We start from the raw sequence: 22,755 nt of genomic DNA on the forward strand, positions 1-22,755 counted from the left end.
GAGCACCGAACTCACCCGGCAGACGCTGAAAGGCCATCTGCTGAACCAATGACCGTTCCCGCCTCGATCCCCGACTAAAGGGAGGCCATTTTAAGTTTATCAAATTTTAACGTTTATTGATTTGAAGCTGAAAATTATGCACCCTATCTGAAGAAAGTTGCAAACACTGTTAAGGGGCAAAATGTTTAAAAAATAACGCTCAACTCCAAAGAACTAAAACTCCATGATCTATAAAGGAAACAAAATTTCTAAAATATTCCCTATAATAACTAGTTTTGTTTTGTCTCAACAAACAGGATGTTATAAAACCCAAAAGCCTTAACTGAAAATGGAAGTTGCAACACCGAATCCGATTATAAACTAGACGGGTAAACGCTGAGAACATGCGGTACAGAAGCGGACTCGTCGGAACCACTCACAAGGACCATGCGGTCGCCTAGCCAGCCTCTGGCCCGGGACGCAGCTCCGGTCCACGGGGGAGCCCCCCACCCCAGGAACGGCTCTGCAAGCTGACAGGAACAGAAACAAGTACCTAAAGGTACCGGGAGCAGAAGCAGACTCCTCAGAGGGAGCCCAGGCCCAGAGGGAGAAGGCCTGGCAAGCCGGTTTCTACGGCGCATGGCCGCGCCCCTTGTCTGCAGGTTTTCACGGCCCTGCTCTGCAGCAACCGTAGTCCTGCCCCTCCGAGGTAAACTCTTGAATAGCCAGTGGACAGAGATCTGGGCAACCGCACCCAGAAAGTGAGAGGAAGCCGCGGGAGGAGGCTCTGTGTCACGCCCTGCCTGCCACATGGTGGGCTCACACCTGGACCACAGGCGGAACGCAGGCCCCACGTGGCCCAGAGCATGAGCAGAGGCGGGACGGGGCTCTGCTGCCACCTGACGAGTGAACCTGGGCGTTTCCGGGGACAACAGGACCCCGTCTCTACGGCACAACAGCCACACTGTCCAGGATGTGGTTCCCAATGAGCAGATGTACTAAGAAATAGGAAAATGTCACCCATACTCTAGAGCAAGAGCCACCAGGACCAACCCTCAAGAGGATGGGCTGATAGAACTGGCAGACGAGGCTCCTGTAACTACGTTCAAGGACACCAAATGTGCTCGTGATACATGAAAAGGACATCTCAACAGGAAAATAAGAACTACTTTTTAAAAAAGTAAATAAATTCCACATAAAAATAGAACATCTGACAAACAGTCTTCAGAGTTGTCTTAATAGGATACCGGAGGTGACAGCAGGCACATGAACCTGAGGACACATCTGAAATGACCAAATCTGAAGCAGCGGGAAATTGAAGAAAAAAGAACAGAGCCACAGCAACCAAAGGGACAACGTGCACACACCTGCTCGAGAATGGGGGCGAGGAGACCGCGGGACAAGCGCACTGGAGTCACCGCCTCACATTTCCCAAACTTAGTGAAAGACGAAACTTCACAGAGCAGGACGTTAAAGCCCAGGAACGCAAAGGAAAGCACACCGGGCGCGCCACAGTCAAGCCGCTGAAACAGCCTCCGAAATGCTCAAGGTGCTAAGAAAAAACACAACTCAGATTCGGTGTCCACTAAAACATTCTTGAAGGAGGAAGGAAAACAAACATTTCAGTTAAATGAACTGGAGAGAACGCACCGCGCGCACCCTGCACAAACGGGGAAGCCGAAGCAAGCGCGTCGGGCGCGTAGGGACCAGAAGAAACTCCACTTTTACAAAGGAACGACGAGCACGAGAAACAGGAAACACCTGAGTGAATGGAAAAGACTTTAAATTTCTTCAAATGGCCAAGAACATTTAAAGGAAAAAACGATGTCATTGTGGGGACGTGGAACACTTATTGGTGCGACGCCTTTGAAAACCATGAAGAACGTGGAAGGGCAGAAAATGGGCCTTTGAGGCTGCAAGGTCTTTGCATTTTGTGACTCGATACAATATGAATGCTGAGTGGACCATGAAAAATCACAAATGTACACCATAATTCCTAGATAAGCCTCTAAAAAATGATGGAAAAGGGTAACCAAAAAAGCCAACAGATGAAGTAAAGTAAAATTCTAAAAATCGAGTAACCGGAAAAAGAGGCAGGAAAGGACGGCAAGCAGGGAAGGGGCAGAGCTAAATGCAACTGGATCAGCGTCGCAGGAAACAGAAGTGACCTCAGCACTAAGTGGAAGGCCGCATCGTCGGAGCCAGCTGAAAGCGACAGCCCCGTGCTGTCGAGAGGGACCCTGTACAGGTAGAGGCAACGCTGAACGAGAATGGACGGGAGGAAACACGCCGGGTGCAGGAGCCACGACGGAGAGGACGTGTCACCACGGCAAGATGGGCAGCTGTGTGTGTGTGGGGGGGTGATCATAATCGCACGCGCTTCCGCTAACGAAGCTCGAAGCGCACAAAGCGAAGCTGAGTCACAGGGAAACACGGGGAGACCCCGCGCCAGAGAGTTTAACGCCCTTCTCAGCAGTTCGTGGAGGCGAGATGCGGAACACCCGAGCCTGTGTCCAGTCTGCCCTGCCCGCCGACGGCAGAGCAGGCGCGCTTTCCAGACGCCCACGTGCGGCCGTCGTGACGGACTGCTCCACTAAAAACAAGTCTCGGGCCATTTTAAAACGCTGAGAGAGCACGTGACATGCTCTCATGACACATTAGCACGGGCCCTCCTCTCTCAGAAACACGCTGCCTTCCATTTCTGCACCCGCACGGGCACGCCAGACAGGATGCTCATGTGCCATCTGACAGAGCTGCCGGGGCCCTCGGGACTCTATTGTTTCCTCTGCCAGAGGGTGCTCGTGCCGGGAGTTGTGAAGGATGCACGTGGATGACACGTGGACACGCGTGGACAGACACGTACGCGCGCTTACACACGTGCATGGGGAGACAAGGCAACCCTCGTGCAAAGGTGCTCAGGACGGAGGAGGGTCTAGAGGGGGCGGACGGGCTGGATGGTGTCACGGGGGCACAAACCAGCTACTGGGGAGGGACCCATGGACCCGGGAGCCTCTGACAGGGATGATACAGTGACTTAAAGCCAAAGGTTTCTTATAGGTAAAGGCATTTCGAGGCCTGCCTTTGATTTCATTTGCAGAATATTTCTGGCCATTATTGCAACCAATCTCACTGAATAATTATCGAGAAGAGGCGAGTGTCCCAGCACAGAACGCGCACCGGGCAAACAGCGGACGCAGCGGGGAGGTCACTGGCGAGCACGTGTACCTGTGTGTCCGGCCAGCTCCCGACTCACGCGGACATTCCCTTCTCGAGTTTTCAGATTGTAAATGGAGCAAATGTTGTCCAGGCCACCGCAGGCCACGTAGTTCCCAGACGGGGCATAAGCACAGGTCATGACCCACGAGGAACGCAGAGGGATGGCGTGGACCTAAAGGACAGAACACAGGCAATGCAAACGCACTCACGTTCAAAAACGTTAACTACCGGAATTATTTTGAAAATAACTGGATGTGTGACCATTCAGATTTAATCAGAAATCCAATGCTACGTAGCAATTTAGTCTAAGTTTTATTAAAGTCATAACTTACTATCAGATAAACTCTTAAATAATGGTAGTACAGCCTCCTAGTCAAAATTACTTATTAAAAGGAAAGCAGATTCCTTTAATACTTTAAGGAGTATCTGCTAGCAATAAATTCACTTAATCTTAAAAAAAAAAAAAAAAGAAGAAACCATGTCATTGGCCTGGTAAAATGGCTATACACTCATTCACAAAACAAAATATTTTTAACGAAGTGACCAAACTAGACATTACTGTAATTAATCCTACCACATCCCTCCCTGAGTTCTAGATAGACTTGGTATAAATATTGCCATACTTTATATAGATTAAGTATCTTCCGGTAAAATACAACTGAATTTGATCTTTTAAACACATTTGAACCAATGATAGTACTTTTTCATTCAATGTGATACAAACCTGGATTAAATTTCTAAAAGAACTTAATTTATACTTCAAAGCATACTACTTTTCAGATGATCTCTTGTAAAAAGTAATAGCTAAATGAAGAGCTGCATGTCCGCATTTTTAAAGAAAATGTGAAAAAGTTCCCCAGACTGAGCTAAAACTGGAATCCAGGTGTCCTAGGACACTATGGAGTCACTGCCACCCACCTGCTTTGTAAAGAAATGACCAACTACAGCGTGACTGTGCCTGGTCCCTCAAGGGAGACTAATACCACATGCTGGCCACGTGACTCGGCTCTTGGCCAACCTAAAAACTTTACACCAAAACAAACTCCCTGTGACCTCCCCCCACATCCTGTGACAAGTTTTACAGAAAGTGGAAGGGATTTCACAGTCCCTACCTTGTTTGTGGTGTAGCTGTCCCAGATGATGAGTTTGCCATCCTGGGAGGCACTGACGAGAAGCCTGGAGGGGAAGGACGAACGCAAACCTGTCAGCGCCACAGCAACACAGAATCGCAAACACGCGGCAACCGAGAACTCGACCTCTATGACTTCCGACGTGGGCTTCAATGTTACATTTGCTTGGCACAAAGCACACTTATTTACAAGCAAGAAAAAAGTTCTAATGGTTAGATCGACTCTGACAGCATGAAAGAAAATACAACCCCAAACGACAGCTCAGATTCAAGAGCACTCGGCTTCACGCGCAGGAAGGAGCACCAAAGCTAAGACACGTGACTTCTAATCGCTTCTGTTTGGTTTCTGCTCATTATAAACGAAATTCGAGGTACACTGGTCTTTCAAGAGCTAATTATGGTAGGAAATGCTCTATTTCTATTCTGAAACATGAAAAGCCTAGATAGAGAATAAACTTCTAGATATTCCAAACTTATGAGCCATTTCTCAACAAAACAAACAAAACGATGCATGAAACCTTCCTAGGTTGAGGTGACAGTGGAGTCCAGGCCTCCTGGGAGCTCTGCGACAGCACTCACACTCCACCTGCTCTGCGAGGTGACGGCCGACTACAGCGGGCCTGTGCCTGGTCCCGTGGGAGAGACCAGCGACTGCCATCAGGTGTTTTCCTAACGATTTTCTTGCTCTGGGCAACTGCTACGTTTGGGATCTGCGTGCTGAGAAGGTGCGGACTGCGTTTGCGGAATTAAGGCAGGAGCCTGCACCAGCAGAGCATGACTGACGGGCAGAGCAAGTTCACGGGACAGTAAGTTCTGCAGGCACAGCCCCTGAGACAGCCTGGGGAGCTCGTCGACGAAAAGCGCTGTTCTTGGGGAACGGAGGGGGCTCGCCTCACAAGTCTACGCACATACGCATCAGCACCGGCAAGTAACGACAGAAAGCTTTTCACTTCTGAAGATGTCATCAAAACACAGACTTTAACCATTTTAGCCACGACCATATTTGGCTTCTTAAACGGATCACAACCTGGAAGTAAACTCAAGTCACCCTCACAGCCTGGACACCTTTCATCAAAATATATATTCTGACGCACCGAGCATGAACTTTCTTCACAAGGAGTCAACGCTGAGTCTGGCTAACGAACGATCTCAGCCCTGTTACGAAGCCTGTCGCAGAACTAAACTAAGCACAGGCACCAATTCATCATTTTTCAGATGGAATCCTTCAAGCGAACCCCTGCATCTGAGTGGTCACGCACAGGTCAGGCCCCTAAAAACATCCCCGCTCACAGGGGCAAGGCTCACTCTGCCGCCCGCCTCCGTCTGGCCCTCCCAGCACAGGCTCGTCCGGGCTACGGGGCCACGTGACCAGCGCACCCTTGGGAGGTCACCTTCACAGCGGTCTCCTGCTCAGAGAGCTTAGGATCTGCTGACTCGCCCAGGGGCTAGTTAGGGAGCCGTTAAGCTGCCCCTGACCCTCCAGAAGGTGAGAGGAGATACCCTCTAATCCCCAGTGGGACAGGGCCGGGGTCTTGCCTTGTGGCGCTTTGGCTGAGCACCAATCAGGTACCCCACGCAGACACCCAGACACAAGGGCTGGAGCAGCCAGGAACGAGCAAGGGCTCCAGGACATAGAGGATGAATGAGGCCCACCCCCAATGCCTCAGGCCCTCCCGTTCTCAGAGGATGGGGCTCGAGCCCCCTGGGTTCAACCATCACAAGACTTCAGCGGGCTTGAAAAAAAGAAACGTTTAACAACTCATGGGGCCAGAAAAGACTCTCGAAAGTTATGGAGAGCAGAAATGAGTACAGCTCAGTGCGCTGTGACGTGCTAACAAACGTCATAAACTCGCGGACACGAAGCTCCGTGCGGGCCTCCCCTGTGTTTCTGAGGGGCAAACTGCCGGCCCGCGCGGCAGTCTGAGCGCCCACGAATGACCGTGCACCCCCACCGCCATCATCACCTGCAGCCTCGACTCACGGAAAAACTTCTGCACATTGATCTCTGTTTACGAAGGCTGGAAATGTGAAGACAACGTTAAGCAAAACACACCGAAATTTAAGACTATTTTAGCTTCTAGAACGAACAGTCGCTGGAGGCTCTGGATGGCAGAGGCCCTCCTTGACAGCGTGTGTACTCCGTTTAAGGCTGTGACACAGAGCCCCTACCTTGCCCAAGGAAGAGAGCGAGACCAGCACGCCACCCGCTGGCTCCCGCGGGGCCCCCACACCACCTCTGCTTTAGGGGACCGCGACCCCAAGTCTGTGCTGCTTCCTTGCGCCCCGCCCTGCCGTTCTTCCCTGCAACCCAGGGCTTTTTACCGGGTGGGACAGGAGGCCTTGTACCTGGTGATCGGAAAGCCAGGGAGACACAGTCCCCGCCTGGCGGCCTGAAGCCCTCGCCTCACCCACTGGGGCTTGGCCTGTAGCTCCCAGTCACCCTCCCGAGCACAGGTGATGGGTCACAGGTAAGAAGCCTTCCAGAGCCCCCTGGAGCCTGGCTGCTGTGGGCGCACACATGGCTCATGGAGCCAAGACAGCTACTAGCCTCTGCGTACTTCTCCAAGTACCGGGCTCCGAATACTGCTCCACGTACCGGGTTCTGAGAACCGGGTTCCGATTACCGGGCTCCTGAGTGCTGGGCTTCTGAGTATCGGGTTCCCAGCACCAGCCTCTGAGTACTGCTCTGAGTACTGGGTCCCTGAGTACCAGGCTCCGAGTACTGGGCTCTGAGCACAGCCTGGCTACAGCGCCGTCCAGCAAATGTACTGTCTGATCAGGACACTGATGCTCCCACAAATGGAGGAAAAGCCCTGGAGGTGAGATACTGTTTGATCAGATCTACTTTTGATAGCAACTCTGAGATGGAGTAAGAAGAGCGTTTTCCTCTATTCCCTTTTCCATTCTTCCTGACGACTGCCCTCGTTAAAATGACCTAAGCTCATCTGCATCTGAAACTGCACGGGACACCGTGCACAGCAGACCAAAGGTACAATCTTTTATTCTGCAGACAATTTCATGAACAGAGAAAACCAATCTGGAAATTCCTGACAAGCATGAAAAAACTGCTACCCAGAGAAAGCATCGGAAGAATCCTGTGTTAGGTGCTTGAAAGACCACGTTAGAGTCACAAAGTTGCACAGCTGTCATTTCGATACTTGGGCAGAAAGCGCAGACGAGATGGACTCTGCGGCAGCGTCTGAAAGGCGGCGAAGGCTCGAGCAGGTTTCACCTGGCAACGCTGCAGGTTACGGGGAAAGGGGCGGGGACAGGGAAGGCAGGGGAGGACCCAGCGCACCACGGACACAAGCCGAGCCACCGGAGGGCAGAGGTCCGAACAGGAGGCAGAATTTAAAGCCGAAGCGACGAGCCCATGCCTGAGCCGGTGGATAAAAGGGAGAGGCAGAGGCCGGGGGGAGAGGGTGGAGGCGCAGCTGAGGCGTGAAGAAAAGAGCAGCAGACCCACGCCAGGCCCCTGGGACGCGCGGTCGCCGTTCTAAGGCTCAACGCGCTCATCCTCCTGGCACGGGGGCACGGCACAGGGCAGGCTTTAGGAGCCCTGCGCCGGGGCACCGCAGGGTCAGCCAAGCAGCCAGGAGGGACAGGCTGGGAAGCCGAGGCCCAGCATGGGGGGCGGGGCCCACAGGCGCGCACTGTGCAGCTGGGAGAACGAGGCGGGCCGGGGGCTCAGAGCTCGGTGGGCACTGGCCGGGGCGGTGAAGGGATGACTGTGTCCCATCCGCCCAGACACGCGCTGCGACCTGCTCGTGCCACACACCTGGAGTCCGTGCCCCAGTGCATGGCGTAGATCTTGGCCAGGTGCCCCCTCAGCGTTCTCCTGGTGCGCATCTGGATTCTTCCCACTGGGTCGATGTTGTTCGTGATCTTAAAAACAAAAGTCACTGCAAATTAACACAGGGACGAGATCGCCCACTCCCCGTGAGGTTTCCGCTCCATCCTGCGCTCCCTGCGCCAGCCCGACGGCAGCGCCCACTGTCATGGCCGTGCTGCTCACCGTGGTGGCTCACCCGGTTCCACGAGTCACCAGCCGCTCCCCACTGGGACCTCTCCTGCCCCGTGGCGCGCCCCTCCTCTTCCTTCCGTGATCCCCCACACGCTGCTGCTTGGGTCGTTCGCACCACCCGTCCCTGCCACGTGCCCATTGGGGCAGAGCGTGTGCCACGCTCAGGGCCAGCCCGCAGGGCACAGCCTCCTCTTCCTGTGCCCTCCCTCGTCCCACGAACTGCTCACTCCCTCGGGCCCAGCCACTCCCAACCCTGCCAGTCCTCCCGGTTGTCACAGGCTTCCTTCCTCCCGGATGACAGCCGGGTCTAGAGCACGCTTCGCGCATCGCTACGCGGCCCTGTGCTCCTGCTCTCCACGGCCATCGGGCCGCGTGCCAACCCGACAGCAGCCACCACCTGCTCGGTATCACCGCTGCGCCCGGCACAAAGCTACAGGCAAACCCACCACCTCACCCCCGCCTAGCAGCCCCGACGCATGAATGGTCTGGGCTTGACAAATGCAGTGAGTCTATCACAATAATGAGTTTTAGAAAATGTGCCCTCCTTCCTCGAAAAACTGAGAATTGAGCAATCCCTCTACTGGGTGTTTACCCCAAAGGCTTGAAAACCCATATCCAAGAAGATATTTGCACACTGATGTTCATAGCAGCATTATTCACCGTGGCCAGGGCATGGAAGCGACCGAACTGTCCTACGATAGGCGACTGGGTAAAGCAGCTATGGTTCGTGTATACAATGGAATATGAGTCAGCCATAAGAAGAGATGAAATACTGCCATTTGTGACAACATGGATGGACCTCGAGATATTCATGCTAAGAGAAATAAGCCAGACAGAAAAAGTTGAAAATCACATGAAAATCCCACTTGCGTGTGGGACATAAACCTAAAAGCAATGAATGAGCAGGACAGACAGACCGAGACTCTCAAACGCGGACTACAGGCTAGTGGTTACCAGAGGACTATAGACTGGTGGTTACTAGTGAGGTGGGGGATGAGCGGGGAGGTAGATGGGGTAAAGGGGGTCAAATATACGGTTTAGGGGGAGGGTGAAGTGGGTAAAGGGGATCAAATATATGGTAGCTGAAAGAAACTGGACTTTGGGTGGTAAATGCACAATAGAATATACAGATGTCAAATAATAATGTACACCTGAAAATTACCTAACTGTATTAACCAATGTTATCCCAATAAACTTAATTAAAAAAAAAAGTGTCCTCCAAAGTGTACCTGAGAGTTCAAATTCAGGTAACGCTACACAGCTTCTCTTTAACTCACTGCGTAACCTCAAAGTACGTCCCCTAAAGCGTTCGGACGCTGGAAAAACTTTAATCATTCTCGGAAGAAATGCTTTCTCTTTCACATTTGTTTGATTTAGACAGAAATATTAACTTTTTTAAGGAGATGAAATTCACCGTTTAAAGTACACACATTCATCTACGGCCACGCCACCCTGAACAAGCCCGATCCCGTCTGATCTCGGAAGCTAAGCAGGCTCGGGCCTGGTTAATACTTGGATGGGAGACCACCTAGGAAGACTGGGTGCTGTAGGTGTAAAAAAAATAAATAAATAACGGATTGCAAGTTGACAAGGTCCTTGCAATCTGTGAGGTCAACCAAGGGTCGCCTCGCCTGAAAAATAAATAAAATAAAATAAAAACTAAAATAAGTAAAATAAAATGTAAATAAATGAATAAAGTACACACGGTCACGCTGTATGCCGTCACCTCTCCCTGGCTCCAAACCCCTCCTGTCCGCAGAGGAGGCCTCATCCCCAACGCGCTCTCGCCCCGTGCGCCAACGCCGGCTGGCGCCTGGCGCGGTCGTCCCCGTCTCTGGTTCCCCGACCCCGCGTGCCCTGTGCGAAGGGGATCGCACGACATGTGACCTCTGGCGTCTGGCCCCTCTCACTCCGCGTGTTTCTGAGGTTCATCCGTGTTGTGGAGAGCGTCAGTAACCACATCTGTTCTGTGACTCAGTGACTGTCCCTCATATTTAGCACAACGCGTTCCCCCACTCGTGGGAGTTTCGGTTGCTTCCAGCCCCTGGCTGCGGTGGCTCGTGCTGCTAAGGACACGTGTGTGGGTGTGCTGCGTGGGCGCTGGCTTTCGGTTCTTCTGGGTGTGTGTCTAGGAACCGCTGGGGCACAATTGAGGTTTAACATTTTGAGCATCTGCTTGACTCGGTTTTAGAAACGTTCTGAAGCAGAGTTTTTAAGGAGAGGACCTTCGGGAACTGCGTTTTAAGACTACAAGGACACTCTACACAACGCTGACCCAACAAGCCCTTATTTAAAGCGTAAGAGAAACCTACGATTCTTCTTTAAAGGCACCCCTCCCCTCCACCCAACACGAGCGGCTTCGGGAGGACGCGCCCAGGCGCTGCTGTCCTGCCTCGGTGTGCCAAAGCACGGGGCGCAGTGGCACTGTCCCACGCGTCCCGGGGGCAGACGACCGCGCGAAGTGATGCCTACCTGAGAGAGAGTTGCATCTGCACACGCTTTTCTAGCATCCTAGAAACAACAAAGGTAAGAGGAGATCAGTGACGTTTCGGACGCGCTGGGCCCCAGGTCCTCATGCCAAGGTTCACAGCAGGAGCGGGATGTGGCGCGTGCAGCGCTCACTCGTCCCCTGCCCTTCCAACCCCGCAGCACGGAGCCCGCAAACTCCAGCCCACACCGCAGAGCTCACCCAACACAGAGAACGTGTTAACGCTCCAATACGTCCCAGGCCTGCGCGCTGCCTGGTCTCATGAGCACAACGCCCTGGTGACCCCAGAAACACAGCCCAGACAGGGAGGAACCCAGAACGGGCGTCGCCTCTGCCAGCTCGCTGTCTTACAGCCCAGCAGCTGTGGGCCCAGAAGATACCCATGCTCCGACCCAAACTGTCCCCCTGGACTGCCAACCTGGGGCTGCTCCCAAGCCCAGCAGTCACGCGTGTGGAGCTGCTTGCGAAGGAGCCAGGGGTCTAGGGAGACGTTTGTCGGTCTAGTGTCTCACCCCCTTTCTCACCCACGAAGTGACCTTGGGAAGCGGGGAAGCACTGCAGAGGAGCACGCTAAAGCTAGAGAACGCCTCCTCGTCCCTAAGCAATCAAGTTACTAAAAAATAAAATGCTGCAATCCCAAATTAGTATATATATTTTACAAATAGAAAGCATACATTATAAAGGAAAATTACATGATAGCTTTAAAAGCATCAAAGTCTGAGTGTAGAAATAATTTCCAAGAAAATTATGACAATTTCTAATGAGAAAAGTGGTTCCGTTATGTAGTCACCTGACCGCCTGCTTTCCCGGGGCGGCTGGCCACACAACGGCCTTTGTGCCCACCCAGGCGTGCGTGCGGGTGTCACCACCGTCCAGCGGCCACCACCTTACTGCTGATTACTTTTATCTCATGAAGCTCTGGGGATACTTACCAAGAGCACAGAAATATATTCGCAGAGATTGTTATCACAACGCACCAAAATCTAGATTCCAACTGCAATTTCAATTGTGCGATTACATGTCTTTCTGCTTAATTAACGCTGCTTAATTGTATAATTAAAACATAAAATAACATGTAACCAAGTACTTCTACAGCAGCATCTAAATCTGGGGGAAAAGCGTCGGGGAGGGGAAGGCCCAGAGTGGCAGGTCTTTCATCAATGAATTCCACGTGGCGAGTGTTGAGTTTCATATTAATTTCTGAATACCTGGTTTGTTGATGCTATCTGTGGCTTTTAACTTTAAGAAAGAAAAATGAGAAATTTTTAAATGGAAAAAATAAACCATGGGACTTAAGGAACTTCACCCTGGCTGGTGTCTAAAAATTAAAAATGGGGTCCATCGTGCACCATGTGACAGACGGTGGTAACACTGCTGCTGAGCACTCAGCGCAGCCTTCGCCCCAGCCCCCAGCCCCCAGCTCCCCAGCCCCACGCCCCACTGGGCAGGCAGCACGCACGTGTATCCTGGGGGCGTCGTTTAGTGCGAAGGCCTCTGTCTTGTTTGTGATGAAAAGTGTCACTGAGGGGAACAGGTCACCTTTTCTGTCGCCTTGAACCAGAGGAATACATCCAAACCACAAACCAGTCAGCTCCTCATCCTGTCGGACGTGTGTCAAACACAGACCGAGGCGTGCGAGGCCTCACCCTGCTCGGGCCACAGCGAAAGTCCCGACTCTGCTCAGCCACTGCATGGCCACGCTTGGGCCCTCATCGCAGTGAGTTCTGCTCATTTGCACGGGTCAGCACAGTCACTTTGTAACTTACGCACCTGTACGCTTCACAGTGTCTTTCTTAACTCATCGGGTCCCGTGAATTTAAGACATGCCATGCTTTACTCAGCATTCCTCTGAAAGTTCACGTTTCCTCACAAATTGACCAAGAGACGACGAGACCGTCCTCTGGGGTCTGTCAGCTGAAAACAGATCTAAGAGAGGAAGCGGCCCCTCCCAGGCTCACTGACCGCTTCCTGTTCACTGTGCCCTGAATTCTTTAAGAAGCATGTATTCTGTGGGCAACCAGGAAAAAAAGGGTGTCCCTCTCCTTCTGAAAGGAAGTCTCCCCTCCCTGTCGTGTGATGGGCCCCAGCAGCCCCTGCCGTCCCACACTGTGCCTGCGCCCAGGACAGAGCCCGTGCGGGTGGCTGTGGGCCGGGCAGCACGGCCGCTCTCCCTGGAGCCGGTCCCAAGGGGAGCCATGAGCCACCAGACACACACACACAGTCCATGTGACTGCAGCAGGCGCTTAAATGGAAGAGACCCATGAATTCTCAAGACTCAGTGCGAACGGAGAGTGTACAATGATGACAACACCTATCAAGCGCATGCTGGAATGAATGCAGACACGCTGGTACAGGTCATCTGTTAAAAATTAATCTACCCGTTTCCTTTTACATTTTCAAATTTCACCTGTGGCCCACGGGACAGCCCTGTCCCCAAGGAGAACTGCCCTGCATGCACTTTACAGTGTGACTGGATCTGAAAAATGAGAAGAGATGTCACACTGCCCGCTGTTCCCTCAGCGTGGCTGTCTTCCGCCTGCGCCACGCAAGCCATCGGCCAGGGACGGAGGTCTGAATCCACTGTCTATGGCCCATGACTGAAAAACAACTCATAGTTGTAGAAAAAAAATTCTGATTTCCACGTTCTGGAGAGTGGATAGACATTAAACAAGTCTGATCGGAGCAAATAAAAATATTAAGTTTTCCTTATTTTTATTGAGTGTATCAGATCTTTTAAATGGTAAAAGTTGAAATTCTTAGAGTAAAAGGGTATTTGGTTTCCTCTTTGGCTGCAGACCTCATATAATCCCATCGTCTATTCTCGAGTTTACGAAAAAGCTGGCTAAAAGGACGACGATGCTTCTTTCTCCAATCGCCACTAGGCTTTCTGAACATATCCACTGTTGACAGGAAAATAATTAGACTCCATCGTTACAGTGAACTCAAAAACGTTTAAACACGGGTTGAAAAGCAGCATTCCGAAGGGTGGCAAAGCCATATGGAGGACCCAAAGGCGCCAGAGAGAAGCTCCTCGTCGTGCGGACACGGCCCCCGACACGTGCGGAGGGCGCCGGGGCTTCGATTCTGGAAAGCCCGCCTCCTCCCTCACCTCCTCATCTGAGAACAGAAACGTCTGCTCATGTATTATGCTTCTTGAGAACCGCTCAGGGGCGGCACTGCCCTGCGAACCTGGAGGAGGGCAGATTAACCCATGAGGCCTCCTCCCCGCGTCCCGTCGAAGTCCCGGGTTCAGCGGGGACCGACTCCGGGAACGCTACTCCTTGCGCAGGGCGGCCGGACCGAGCACGCCTGTTTCACCTTCCATTAGACGTATCTGCTCCATCGAACGGCCTAGCAAAAGCTGGAGACCCTAACGCCATCCCAGAGGAACATGTCTTTTCAAAGAGAAGAACAAACCAGGTTCACCGAAAATACCTAACGGTCACAGGGGACGGAGGCAGACGCCACACTGTGACCAGAACACTGTCCCAAAGTTAAGAAAAAAGTACAGAAAAATGTTTAACATTTTATACATACTCAAATAACGATATGCTAGGAACAAAATCCTGAAAGTAATGGACTGGCCACGCATCCGGATCTGTATTCAGTAAATTTCAGTCCAAAACACTGCAGTCACTCTGTAACCCACCGTTCATAAAACAAGTAACAGCTGACCTACAATCCAAAGAATTAGTAAAACTAAACACACATGCAGCTACGTACTCTGATTTGGTTTTTAAGCTGCTCCGCCTCCTGCCGTAACTGGTCAAGTTCACTCATCTTCTGATCTTAGCGCTGTCCAATGCCGCCTCGAAGAATCGGGGATCTGAAACGAATGCAAGCGCAAAAAACCCATGAACGATGGCCGAGTAATCGATGAAGGTGAGAAAAGGAACTAGGTTCTGAGAGCTGCGGCTTCACTGTGGTCAGCGCGCTGGAGCACTCATCGAGTTACGAAGGCCCACCAAGGCCTGGGCCGGCAAAATCTAGCGACTGCCATCCACGAGCTCTGTGCAGCGACATGTATACTGGATGCCTCAAAAGATGGGGGTGGGTTGAAAAGGAAAAACCCGTCAGGAAGCATTTTCCACGATGGGCCTGAGGCTGACACTGAGAACAGCTCTCACGTGCAAGCCCAGGGGCACGAGGTCAGGAAACGGGTCCGTGGCAACCTGGCTGCACGCGGTACGTCAAGCCACACCAATGATCTTGAACCCGCCACTGCCCAGAGGTCAGAATGGTCACACAGCAATTCCCAAAGGACTTGCCAGGACTCTGGTTCAGGGGCAACTTGCTCTCCCACCAAAATAGACCCCGGGATCCCAGCAGACGCGGACCCACCACCGAATCCTTACAGGTACCGGCCCAGTCGGGCCCAGTACAAACAGCCGGCCGCCCACTCCGGACACGCAGCCTCATGAGACAGCACTCCTGAAATCAGAGCCAAAACAAAACCGCCCTGTTCAACGAGAGCCTGATTTCCCCGAAGGAGTCTTATAACTGGGGGCTGCATTTCTGGCCAGGAGCATGGCTGTCAAGTCGGTCATAAATATGACCAACACATCACAAAGCTGGAGCTATAATTACTGACATCTTTCAACTACTTAAGAATACAATTGGCTCCCACATGCAAACACGGCTTACGCCAGGGCCTCCATTTCCTATGCAAATACACTGCAGAAAAATTTTCCATCACAGATTTTGTGTAAAAGTCACAGGGTTAATATGACATACACCAGGTATCTAACTAGCGGCTGTTTATTTTGGGACTGAAACACTGGAGGGAAATTTCACGGATGCCCCACAAGGCGCAGCTGCCAGTGCTCCCACTCTGGTGGCCCTCCCGCAAAGCACTCCAAGTGACTGCGGCGTGGTCGCCGATGGCGACAGGAACCTCATTCCCGACAGAGCGCACGTTCGGAGAAGTGAGTTCCCAGCCCTGCTCCCACCTGCACCCGCTGTCTATTCCCGGGAGAAGAGCAAGAAGCTGGCCCACGGCACCCGGGCCTCCGCACACCTGTCCCAGCGGTCCACGAAGGTGACACACAAGGCGACACACGCCGACAGTCTCAGAAATGTTTCTTATCAAAAAGGCTGTTTCGAAAGGCATCGCTTTAAGTGGGTGTTTAGAGCACGCGGGCAGCATGGCTAATGCAGGTCACCTGGGGCCCCCGACACAGGCGCCCGCAGCAAGAGGCTACACCGCACACGCTGCACCCCCCACCCCGGGCTTCTGCAAGGACCGCAACCTGTGAGTGTGACCCCAGCGCAGCAGCGCCGAGCACACAGGGAGCCATCCCTGACATGCCCCGGCCGGCCGGCCCCGCGCGGGTCCCCAGGCCCAGCTCTGCAGCCCAAAACCAATGTGAAGAAAACTACAGCTCGTGTTCTGGGAGGCGCTACCTCGTTAGTTTTACTCAACAAACATAACTTCTGATCCTAATACGAACACTAAACAGCTAATTTTTAGTTAAGGGCTAAAAACAACAAGCTCCTTAGGATCTGGGTGAATAGGGAGGACATTCTGAGCAGCTCGGGGATCTCCAGGCTAAGACGCGAATTCCAGTATTAGGTGGAATAACTCTGCAGATCTTAAATATTTCTTTAAATGTCTCTTTCTGCTTTAAGCTAAAGAAATGAAGTTACTGAAAACCTAAGTTATCTTTAAATTGAGCTCAATTAAACTCAGTTACCTCACAAGATTTCAGAATACCAACAACTTGCTAACTTTAATCTTTAGTCACAAGCAAAGAAAACCAAATCAGATCTATTTCCTTCATCAGTAAATGGCATAAATTATTAATACTGCCTTTTGACCACACAGCTCCCTCTATAAGCAGTGTCCACATCTAAGTCTCGATTTAGAGATTCGAAATCTACGTTTACTAATTTGTAAGAAATGGGGCATTCCTACTTCTACCAGCGATAAAAATGTGTCCTCTAAGACCCTATTTAATCTTAAGCTACACAAACGATCTGGTGAGGAAAAGAAACCTATTTAAAGGCACTGAAGTTTTTAAAAATTACATTCTTTATTTTCCACGTCAAAGTGGTATTTTCTAAATCGAATCTGGAAAAGAAGTTTTGTGGATGGACTTTCACTGATGAAGAGCTGTCCAGCGTCTCTAGCACGCGGACCTCTCTGTCACCCAGGGGCACTGTCCAGGACCACTGTGATGTGGTATGCGCACAGAGCTACAGGATGGCTCCCTTCACCCTGAGCTATAGGACAGTGAACTGGCCCCACAGGAGGCGCGTGGAGAGACCGGACACCACCACCATCACAGAAAACAGCCACCCCCACGCCCCGTGGACGGCACACAGCACGCTCACTCCAACATCGAGTGGAAATGACAGGGCGCGAAAACCTTTTATTCCCACAAACTAAACGTTCACCCCAAATGCTCTTCTGCGAAGATACAGTAAATGAAATAAACAAGGTACAGAACAGTGTATAAATGATCCTTTTCTTTCTTGCATATAAAAAGAACACACGTCTATGCATGTAAGTAATCTTTTTTTGTGTATACGTAAGAAAACATTAATAGTGGCTATTTTTGGAGAAAGAAATAGTGGGGCAATTTTTATTTTTCACGTTATCATATTTATATATATGTACACACACACACACACACACACACACCCTCCATTAAAAAAATTAACAGGTTATCTGGGCCCTGGAACCAAGAAGCATTCACATTTTTTTCTCTATACTTTTCAGTTAAAAAAGAAAAGCTAATGTTAACTTTTTACCAGATGAATTATTATTTACCAGTAAGAATAATAATGAAAACAATATAAAACCTGGAGAAATGCTTATCGTATGTTAAATGACATTTAGTTTAAAAACGACATTTTAAGACTAATAGCACTTTTAGAATTATTGGTAATATTTTTCTCATTTTCTAATAGTGGCCAAGGAGTTTATATTCCTTTGCTGATAAAACCAGTGTACATTTTAAAAGTCTTACTTACATTTAACTGCTTGTGCCTTTCTCCTCACTATCCTTAGTCCCCCCAAAGCCTTCTGGAAACCCCACCTGTGTCAAAGTCACTGTTAAGCGCTGGCCGCGCTGACTCAGCGCGCTGACCAGTCTAATCCACTAAGACAGGACCTGCTGAGAGCCCCGCCTGCCCTCCATGACCCACATCTGCCACTGGCTTTCGGTCAGAACTCCTGTTTTGGAAACACTTCTTGTGGAAATTTAAGTAACGTAAAAGCCGGTATAGGAAGTGGTCCGCCCCTACTTTAGGCTGCATGCAGCACCTCTGTAAGTCAAAGGGGAGCCTGATTTTTTTATTCAAATGTTTCTCATTTGCAATGCAATGCATGGCGGTCGCTTCATGACAAACGCAGCACCATCTCCCTCCAACCAAGACCCCTGTGTTCCAGGAGTGATCGTCCATGGCCCCCCAGCACCCACGGTTATTAGTCACTAACAATGACGCTCAGGCTGCGGGTTTGTTAATGTATCAACAAATAAATTCGAGTTCTGATTCTGCCGCATATCAGGAAATGTGCCTCTCACCAAATTCCTTTTCGGTCTGGTCTGTTTACTGCAAAATCACAAAGGCGTTCTCTACACGACAGGCTGAAATAAAAATTAAGTGAGGCGATTGGAAAGTGCCCCGTCAGCCTTTTGGTGATTAGAGGGTGAAGCAGACCTTCCAACAGGGCCGAGGGCTCCCCCACACACACGCACATGCACACGGTCTCATGGCCAGCCCCGCATGCCCGCGGACATCGGCTGTGCCGAGCTGACAGTGGCAGCGCCTCTGACACGTCCCAGGCCACGGGCAGGCCACGCGCATCCAGCGTTGCATGGGGCAGGGGCGGGGTCTGCTCACTCGCTGGCACGTGAGTGCCGCACCTCATCTCCAAGACAAAGTAGCATTTGGACAGAGAGGAATTTGCACGAGGAATTAAAACCAATTTCATCAGCTCTTCCATTTTTCTGTCATTCCCAAATCCAAGATCATCTCCAAAATGAAGACAGTGCGAATCCAAAGGGCGACAGAGTCCTCCCTCGGTACACACGGTTCTGACAGTACTGTGAGCAACGCAGGGCAGCAGCACAAAGACACCGCGACCCGCGAGGGGCGTGACTGCTGGAGAGGGCGCCGCGCCACGCACCGTGCCCCCTGCCCCGGACACCACCCACCACGGCCCTCCCTGTCCTTTAAAGTGATGCGCTGATGTATTTAAGAATGACGGGTCAGCGAGGAGGGGGACGGGTGAGGGCAGGTACTGAGCCAGCCCGGCCCTGAGTGGGGACTGCTCTCGTCTGGTAATAATGGGCTTCCTTAATGCCACTTGTTAACTTCTGCATATGTAACAATTTTCCATTAAAATCATTTTTTTAAAATGTTACCAGACTCTGGATCGTGATTCAAAATCCACATGTACAGACCTTTTAGAGAAAATCAGAAAAATCTGATTTTGGTCTGAGTATCTGATGACACGAAGGAGTTGCTGTTCTTTTGTCTGGTGTCACAATGGGACTAAGAAGATCCTCACCTGACAAATACTTCTTACTTCCCAGTGCAGTAAGCTGGGATTTGCTTTAGGGCACTCCAAGGCAGGAAGGAGGGAGTGGGGGAGGTGGTTAAACAAAAGTGGCCAAGTTCTGTAGATGTTGGAGCTGGGTGATTACATAAAATCCTGTGTTTATATGTTTGAACATTCTCAATAAATTTTTTTAAAAATCATTATTTTTTGGTGTTGTGTGAGTACATTACAAGCACGCATTAAATTCGCTATAATCTCTTGGTTTTAAAAGTGTGGGAGCGCAGACAGCCCACGAGCAGGCTGTGTCGTGTGGTGACATTTTTTTCTGCGAGGACAAAGAATCACCCTGCCACTTTAGCTGGCTGTTGAAAAAAGATGCAACCCCAATAATTCCCAAGTTTGTCTGAACAACTGGATGTTGACCTTGGAAGCTTCTATATCCAAAAGTGATAAAAATTAGTATTAAGTTTTGATGACACAGTACCACGAAACCAGCATTAGCAGATCAAGGCATCCAACGACAGAGTCAGCGGTAACTAGTTTTAGCAGGGGTAACGAGGAGGACTAAGGGGGAGACCCAGGCCCATGTTACACCCTCGTCCGGCTCTGGTTTAACGTATCCAGCAAATTTCTACATTTCTTTTGAAAACTCACACGCCAAAAATGTGACTTCCACTTCCATTTTATTAGGATTACACTACATTTTATTACGATGCGGTGTATTTAAACAGTCTGCCCTCAACATCGAAGATTCTCATGAGATTTTCCTGCTTCTCAATTTCCTGATGCCAATTTTAAGAGAGAACTCACAGCCGCTGATGCAGCGAAGTGGTCAGCGGTCAGGTGATGCCCGTACAGGATACTTTCCACTCCCCGCTGATGGACGACGTGGTTCAATTTTAACTTACTGTTCAACCCCGACCAGCGTGCATCCCCTAAGGCATTAAGACGATGTAAAAATTTAATCATCCTAAGAGGTAAGTTTATACAACAATCATCTATTAGCTCTGTAAATAAAAAAGTAAGACACGAGAAAACATCTGTACATAAAGTGACATACTTTGGTCCTAAACTGGCCTGACCTCCGGGGCCCCGGCTTACTGTCCACGGGAGAGGGCAGGGGCCTCGCCCCGGTTTACTACCTTCCGAACCTAAAAGGTCCCTAGCCTTTTCAAATCAGAACAAAACCTACACAGAGAATTCCTACGCCACCAGCAGCGAAACGCCATTACACTCGAGCTGCATGTGCGGGAACCTGACGTGTCTAGGGGGTTCGGGCTAGAGCCAGACAAGCCCTCGGGAGGGCGCTTGGCCGGCGACGGCTGTCCATCCTGAAGTGAAGGGGGCATACAGGGTCACACGCACCCAAAGGGATCAGCTATCTGACAAAAATCAACCACACTAATTTTATTAACCAATGTTACCTCAATAAAATTCAAAAAAAAAAAAAAAAAACCCACACAAAAAACAAACCACACACATCCGGTAACAGCAGGAAAGCAATCCCACTCCATGGACAGGCTGTAGAGCACACAGCATTTCTGGTGACACAAAAAACAAATGACATCCGTACGGCGCCCCAACCCTGCCCCTGCAGAGATGTGCCTGCGAGGCGGCGAGTGCTGTCCCCGTGGATCCCAAAGCTCGCCGACCTGCACGTGCACGTCGCTTATGGGCTGCTACGCAACGTCACGTTTAAAAACTACTATAAAGAACTTCCTTTTCGGATTATGTTAAAGCTAAATCTGATGAGGAAGAAGTACGTTACTGAAAGCTTTCAAAAACTCCCAATTATTCTGTTGTCGTACTAATAATTTAAGACGCGACTTCTTTGATTTAAACGACGAGCACGAATCTGCCCGTTTAGAGCCTCTGTAGCACCGCTGGCGGGGCGACGGGCCGGGGACGACACGACACAGGGAGGGGACACACGGCCGCTCGCTGTGGGCTCCAGGCCCATCCCCGTGGGCAGCCTGCGCAGGAGTGGGCTTGCCTACGATGGCTGTCCCCGCCTCCTTGACACCCAGGGCCGAGCCTTCATGCCTTGGAGGAGCTCCCCCGCTCGTCGTGGGGGCGGGGGGTCGGAGCTCCCCGGCTCGTCGTGGGGGCGGGGGTCGCGCACCTTCTGCCAGCCCCTCTTGTCCCCAGGACGCAGCTCCCTGGCAGTGCTGCTTCCAGAGCGAGGCGCACCAGCTCTCGGGGGAGCCCCTCCACCACCGCACTCAGTCTCCCTGCCCCGCCTCTAAGGACGAGGCTCCTCCCCACCCGAAGGCAACTGCCAAGTGTGTCCGCCTCCCCAGCAGTGGGCCGCGAGCAGAAGTCCAGTCTGAGGTCCGGGGAGCGGCTGGCGCCTCGGGGCTGACGGCGACGTCGGCCTGCGGTGCCCCGACACACGGAAGCCGACAGCCCGGCGCACACGCATCCAGGCACGCGTCCTCCGCACATGGCTCTGCGGCTCTCCCGCCCTGTGGCCCGTTTGCTGTCCGGCCAGGCAGAGGGCCCCGCCCGTGTTCACAGAGCTGGAACCTTCTCCCTGAAACCGGCAGCACTCCTGGCTTCACGCTGCAAACACCTGACTCACCTCACTCACGTCTATTTACTGAGCACCTTCTATGGACAGAGGACAGTGGTGACAAACAAGCTCCTGCCCTCAGGGACCGGGGTCTAAAAGAATGACTGGCAGGCAAATGTCGACCTGAGCCACCTGGATCCCTAACTGCATGAGAATTAAAAGGGGATTACGATTCACTCCCAGGTCACAGCTGTGACTTAGGTGCACTTGCTGTGTGATGTCACTGTGTCCTCACCACCCTCAAGAGGTCCTACCAACCATCCACATGGTAAACAAGAGGAAACGGAGTCACAACTCTCCAAGGTTCACAGTCACCAAGAGCAAAGCCACGAATGTGACACAGACTAGCTGCAGTTAGCCACACCAGGGCCCCAACACAGACCGTAACTGGCTGGTCACTGCCTGCGCCTGCCCGTGGCTCCGTCGGGACAAGCTCTTCAAGGACGACGCGGTGGATGTCAACACCTCAACGCTGCCCTCCGAGCTGCAGGCGCAGTCCTGTCTCTCCTACGGTGGCAGCTCCATCAGGGGTGAGAAGCCCGTACATCCCCGTCAGCGGAGGCCTCTGACCCCTGGTCTGGCTGCAGGGCATCGGCCTGGCTGAGCCGCTGGCTGGTCAGCCGCTGGCCCTGGTACCTTCCCATCGGCTCATCTCCCGACGCCTGCCACAGAGGGAATTTGTCATTTCCCAGAAGCCATATTAAATGAGTAAGAAAACCCCAGATTAACGATAATTTTAGTAATATGTGTATTTAATTCTACATATCCAAATGTAACCTCAACATGTAATCCACACAAACAATTGTAAATGAGGCGTTCTGCATTCATCTGTCACCTG

At 51.4% G+C, this 22,755-nt stretch overlaps 1 protein-coding gene and 1 pseudogene across 2 annotated transcripts in view; one reads left to right on the forward strand and one right to left on the reverse strand.

Moving 5' to 3' along the window:
* The window catches only part of GNB1 (G protein subunit beta 1), a 70,194-nt gene that overhangs the window by 9,666 nt on the left and 37,773 nt on the right, over positions 1-22,755 (reverse strand). For both annotated transcript variants that reach the window (XM_011377312.2, XM_011377313.2), the window contains exons 3-7: positions 14,560-14,662; positions 10,821-10,859; positions 8,103-8,209; positions 4,308-4,371; positions 3,205-3,367 (exon numbers count right to left, since the gene is read on the reverse strand). In XM_011377312.2, coding sequence (XP_011375614.1) covers positions 3,205-3,367; positions 4,308-4,371; positions 8,103-8,209; positions 10,821-10,859; positions 14,560-14,616 — 430 coding nt within the window. In that variant the 5' untranslated portion in view covers positions 14,617-14,662. The remainder of the gene's footprint in view (positions 1-3,204; positions 3,368-4,307; positions 4,372-8,102; positions 8,210-10,820; positions 10,860-14,559; positions 14,663-22,755) is intronic.
* Positions 9,783-9,901, forward strand: LOC111730363 (annotated as a pseudogene).

The sequence above is a fragment of the Pteropus vampyrus genome, unplaced genomic scaffold, assembly GCF_000151845.1.
Source record: "Pteropus vampyrus isolate Shadow unplaced genomic scaffold, Pvam_2.0 Scaffold309, whole genome shotgun sequence".
Classification (NCBI taxonomy): domain Eukaryota; kingdom Metazoa; phylum Chordata; class Mammalia; order Chiroptera; family Pteropodidae; genus Pteropus; species Pteropus vampyrus.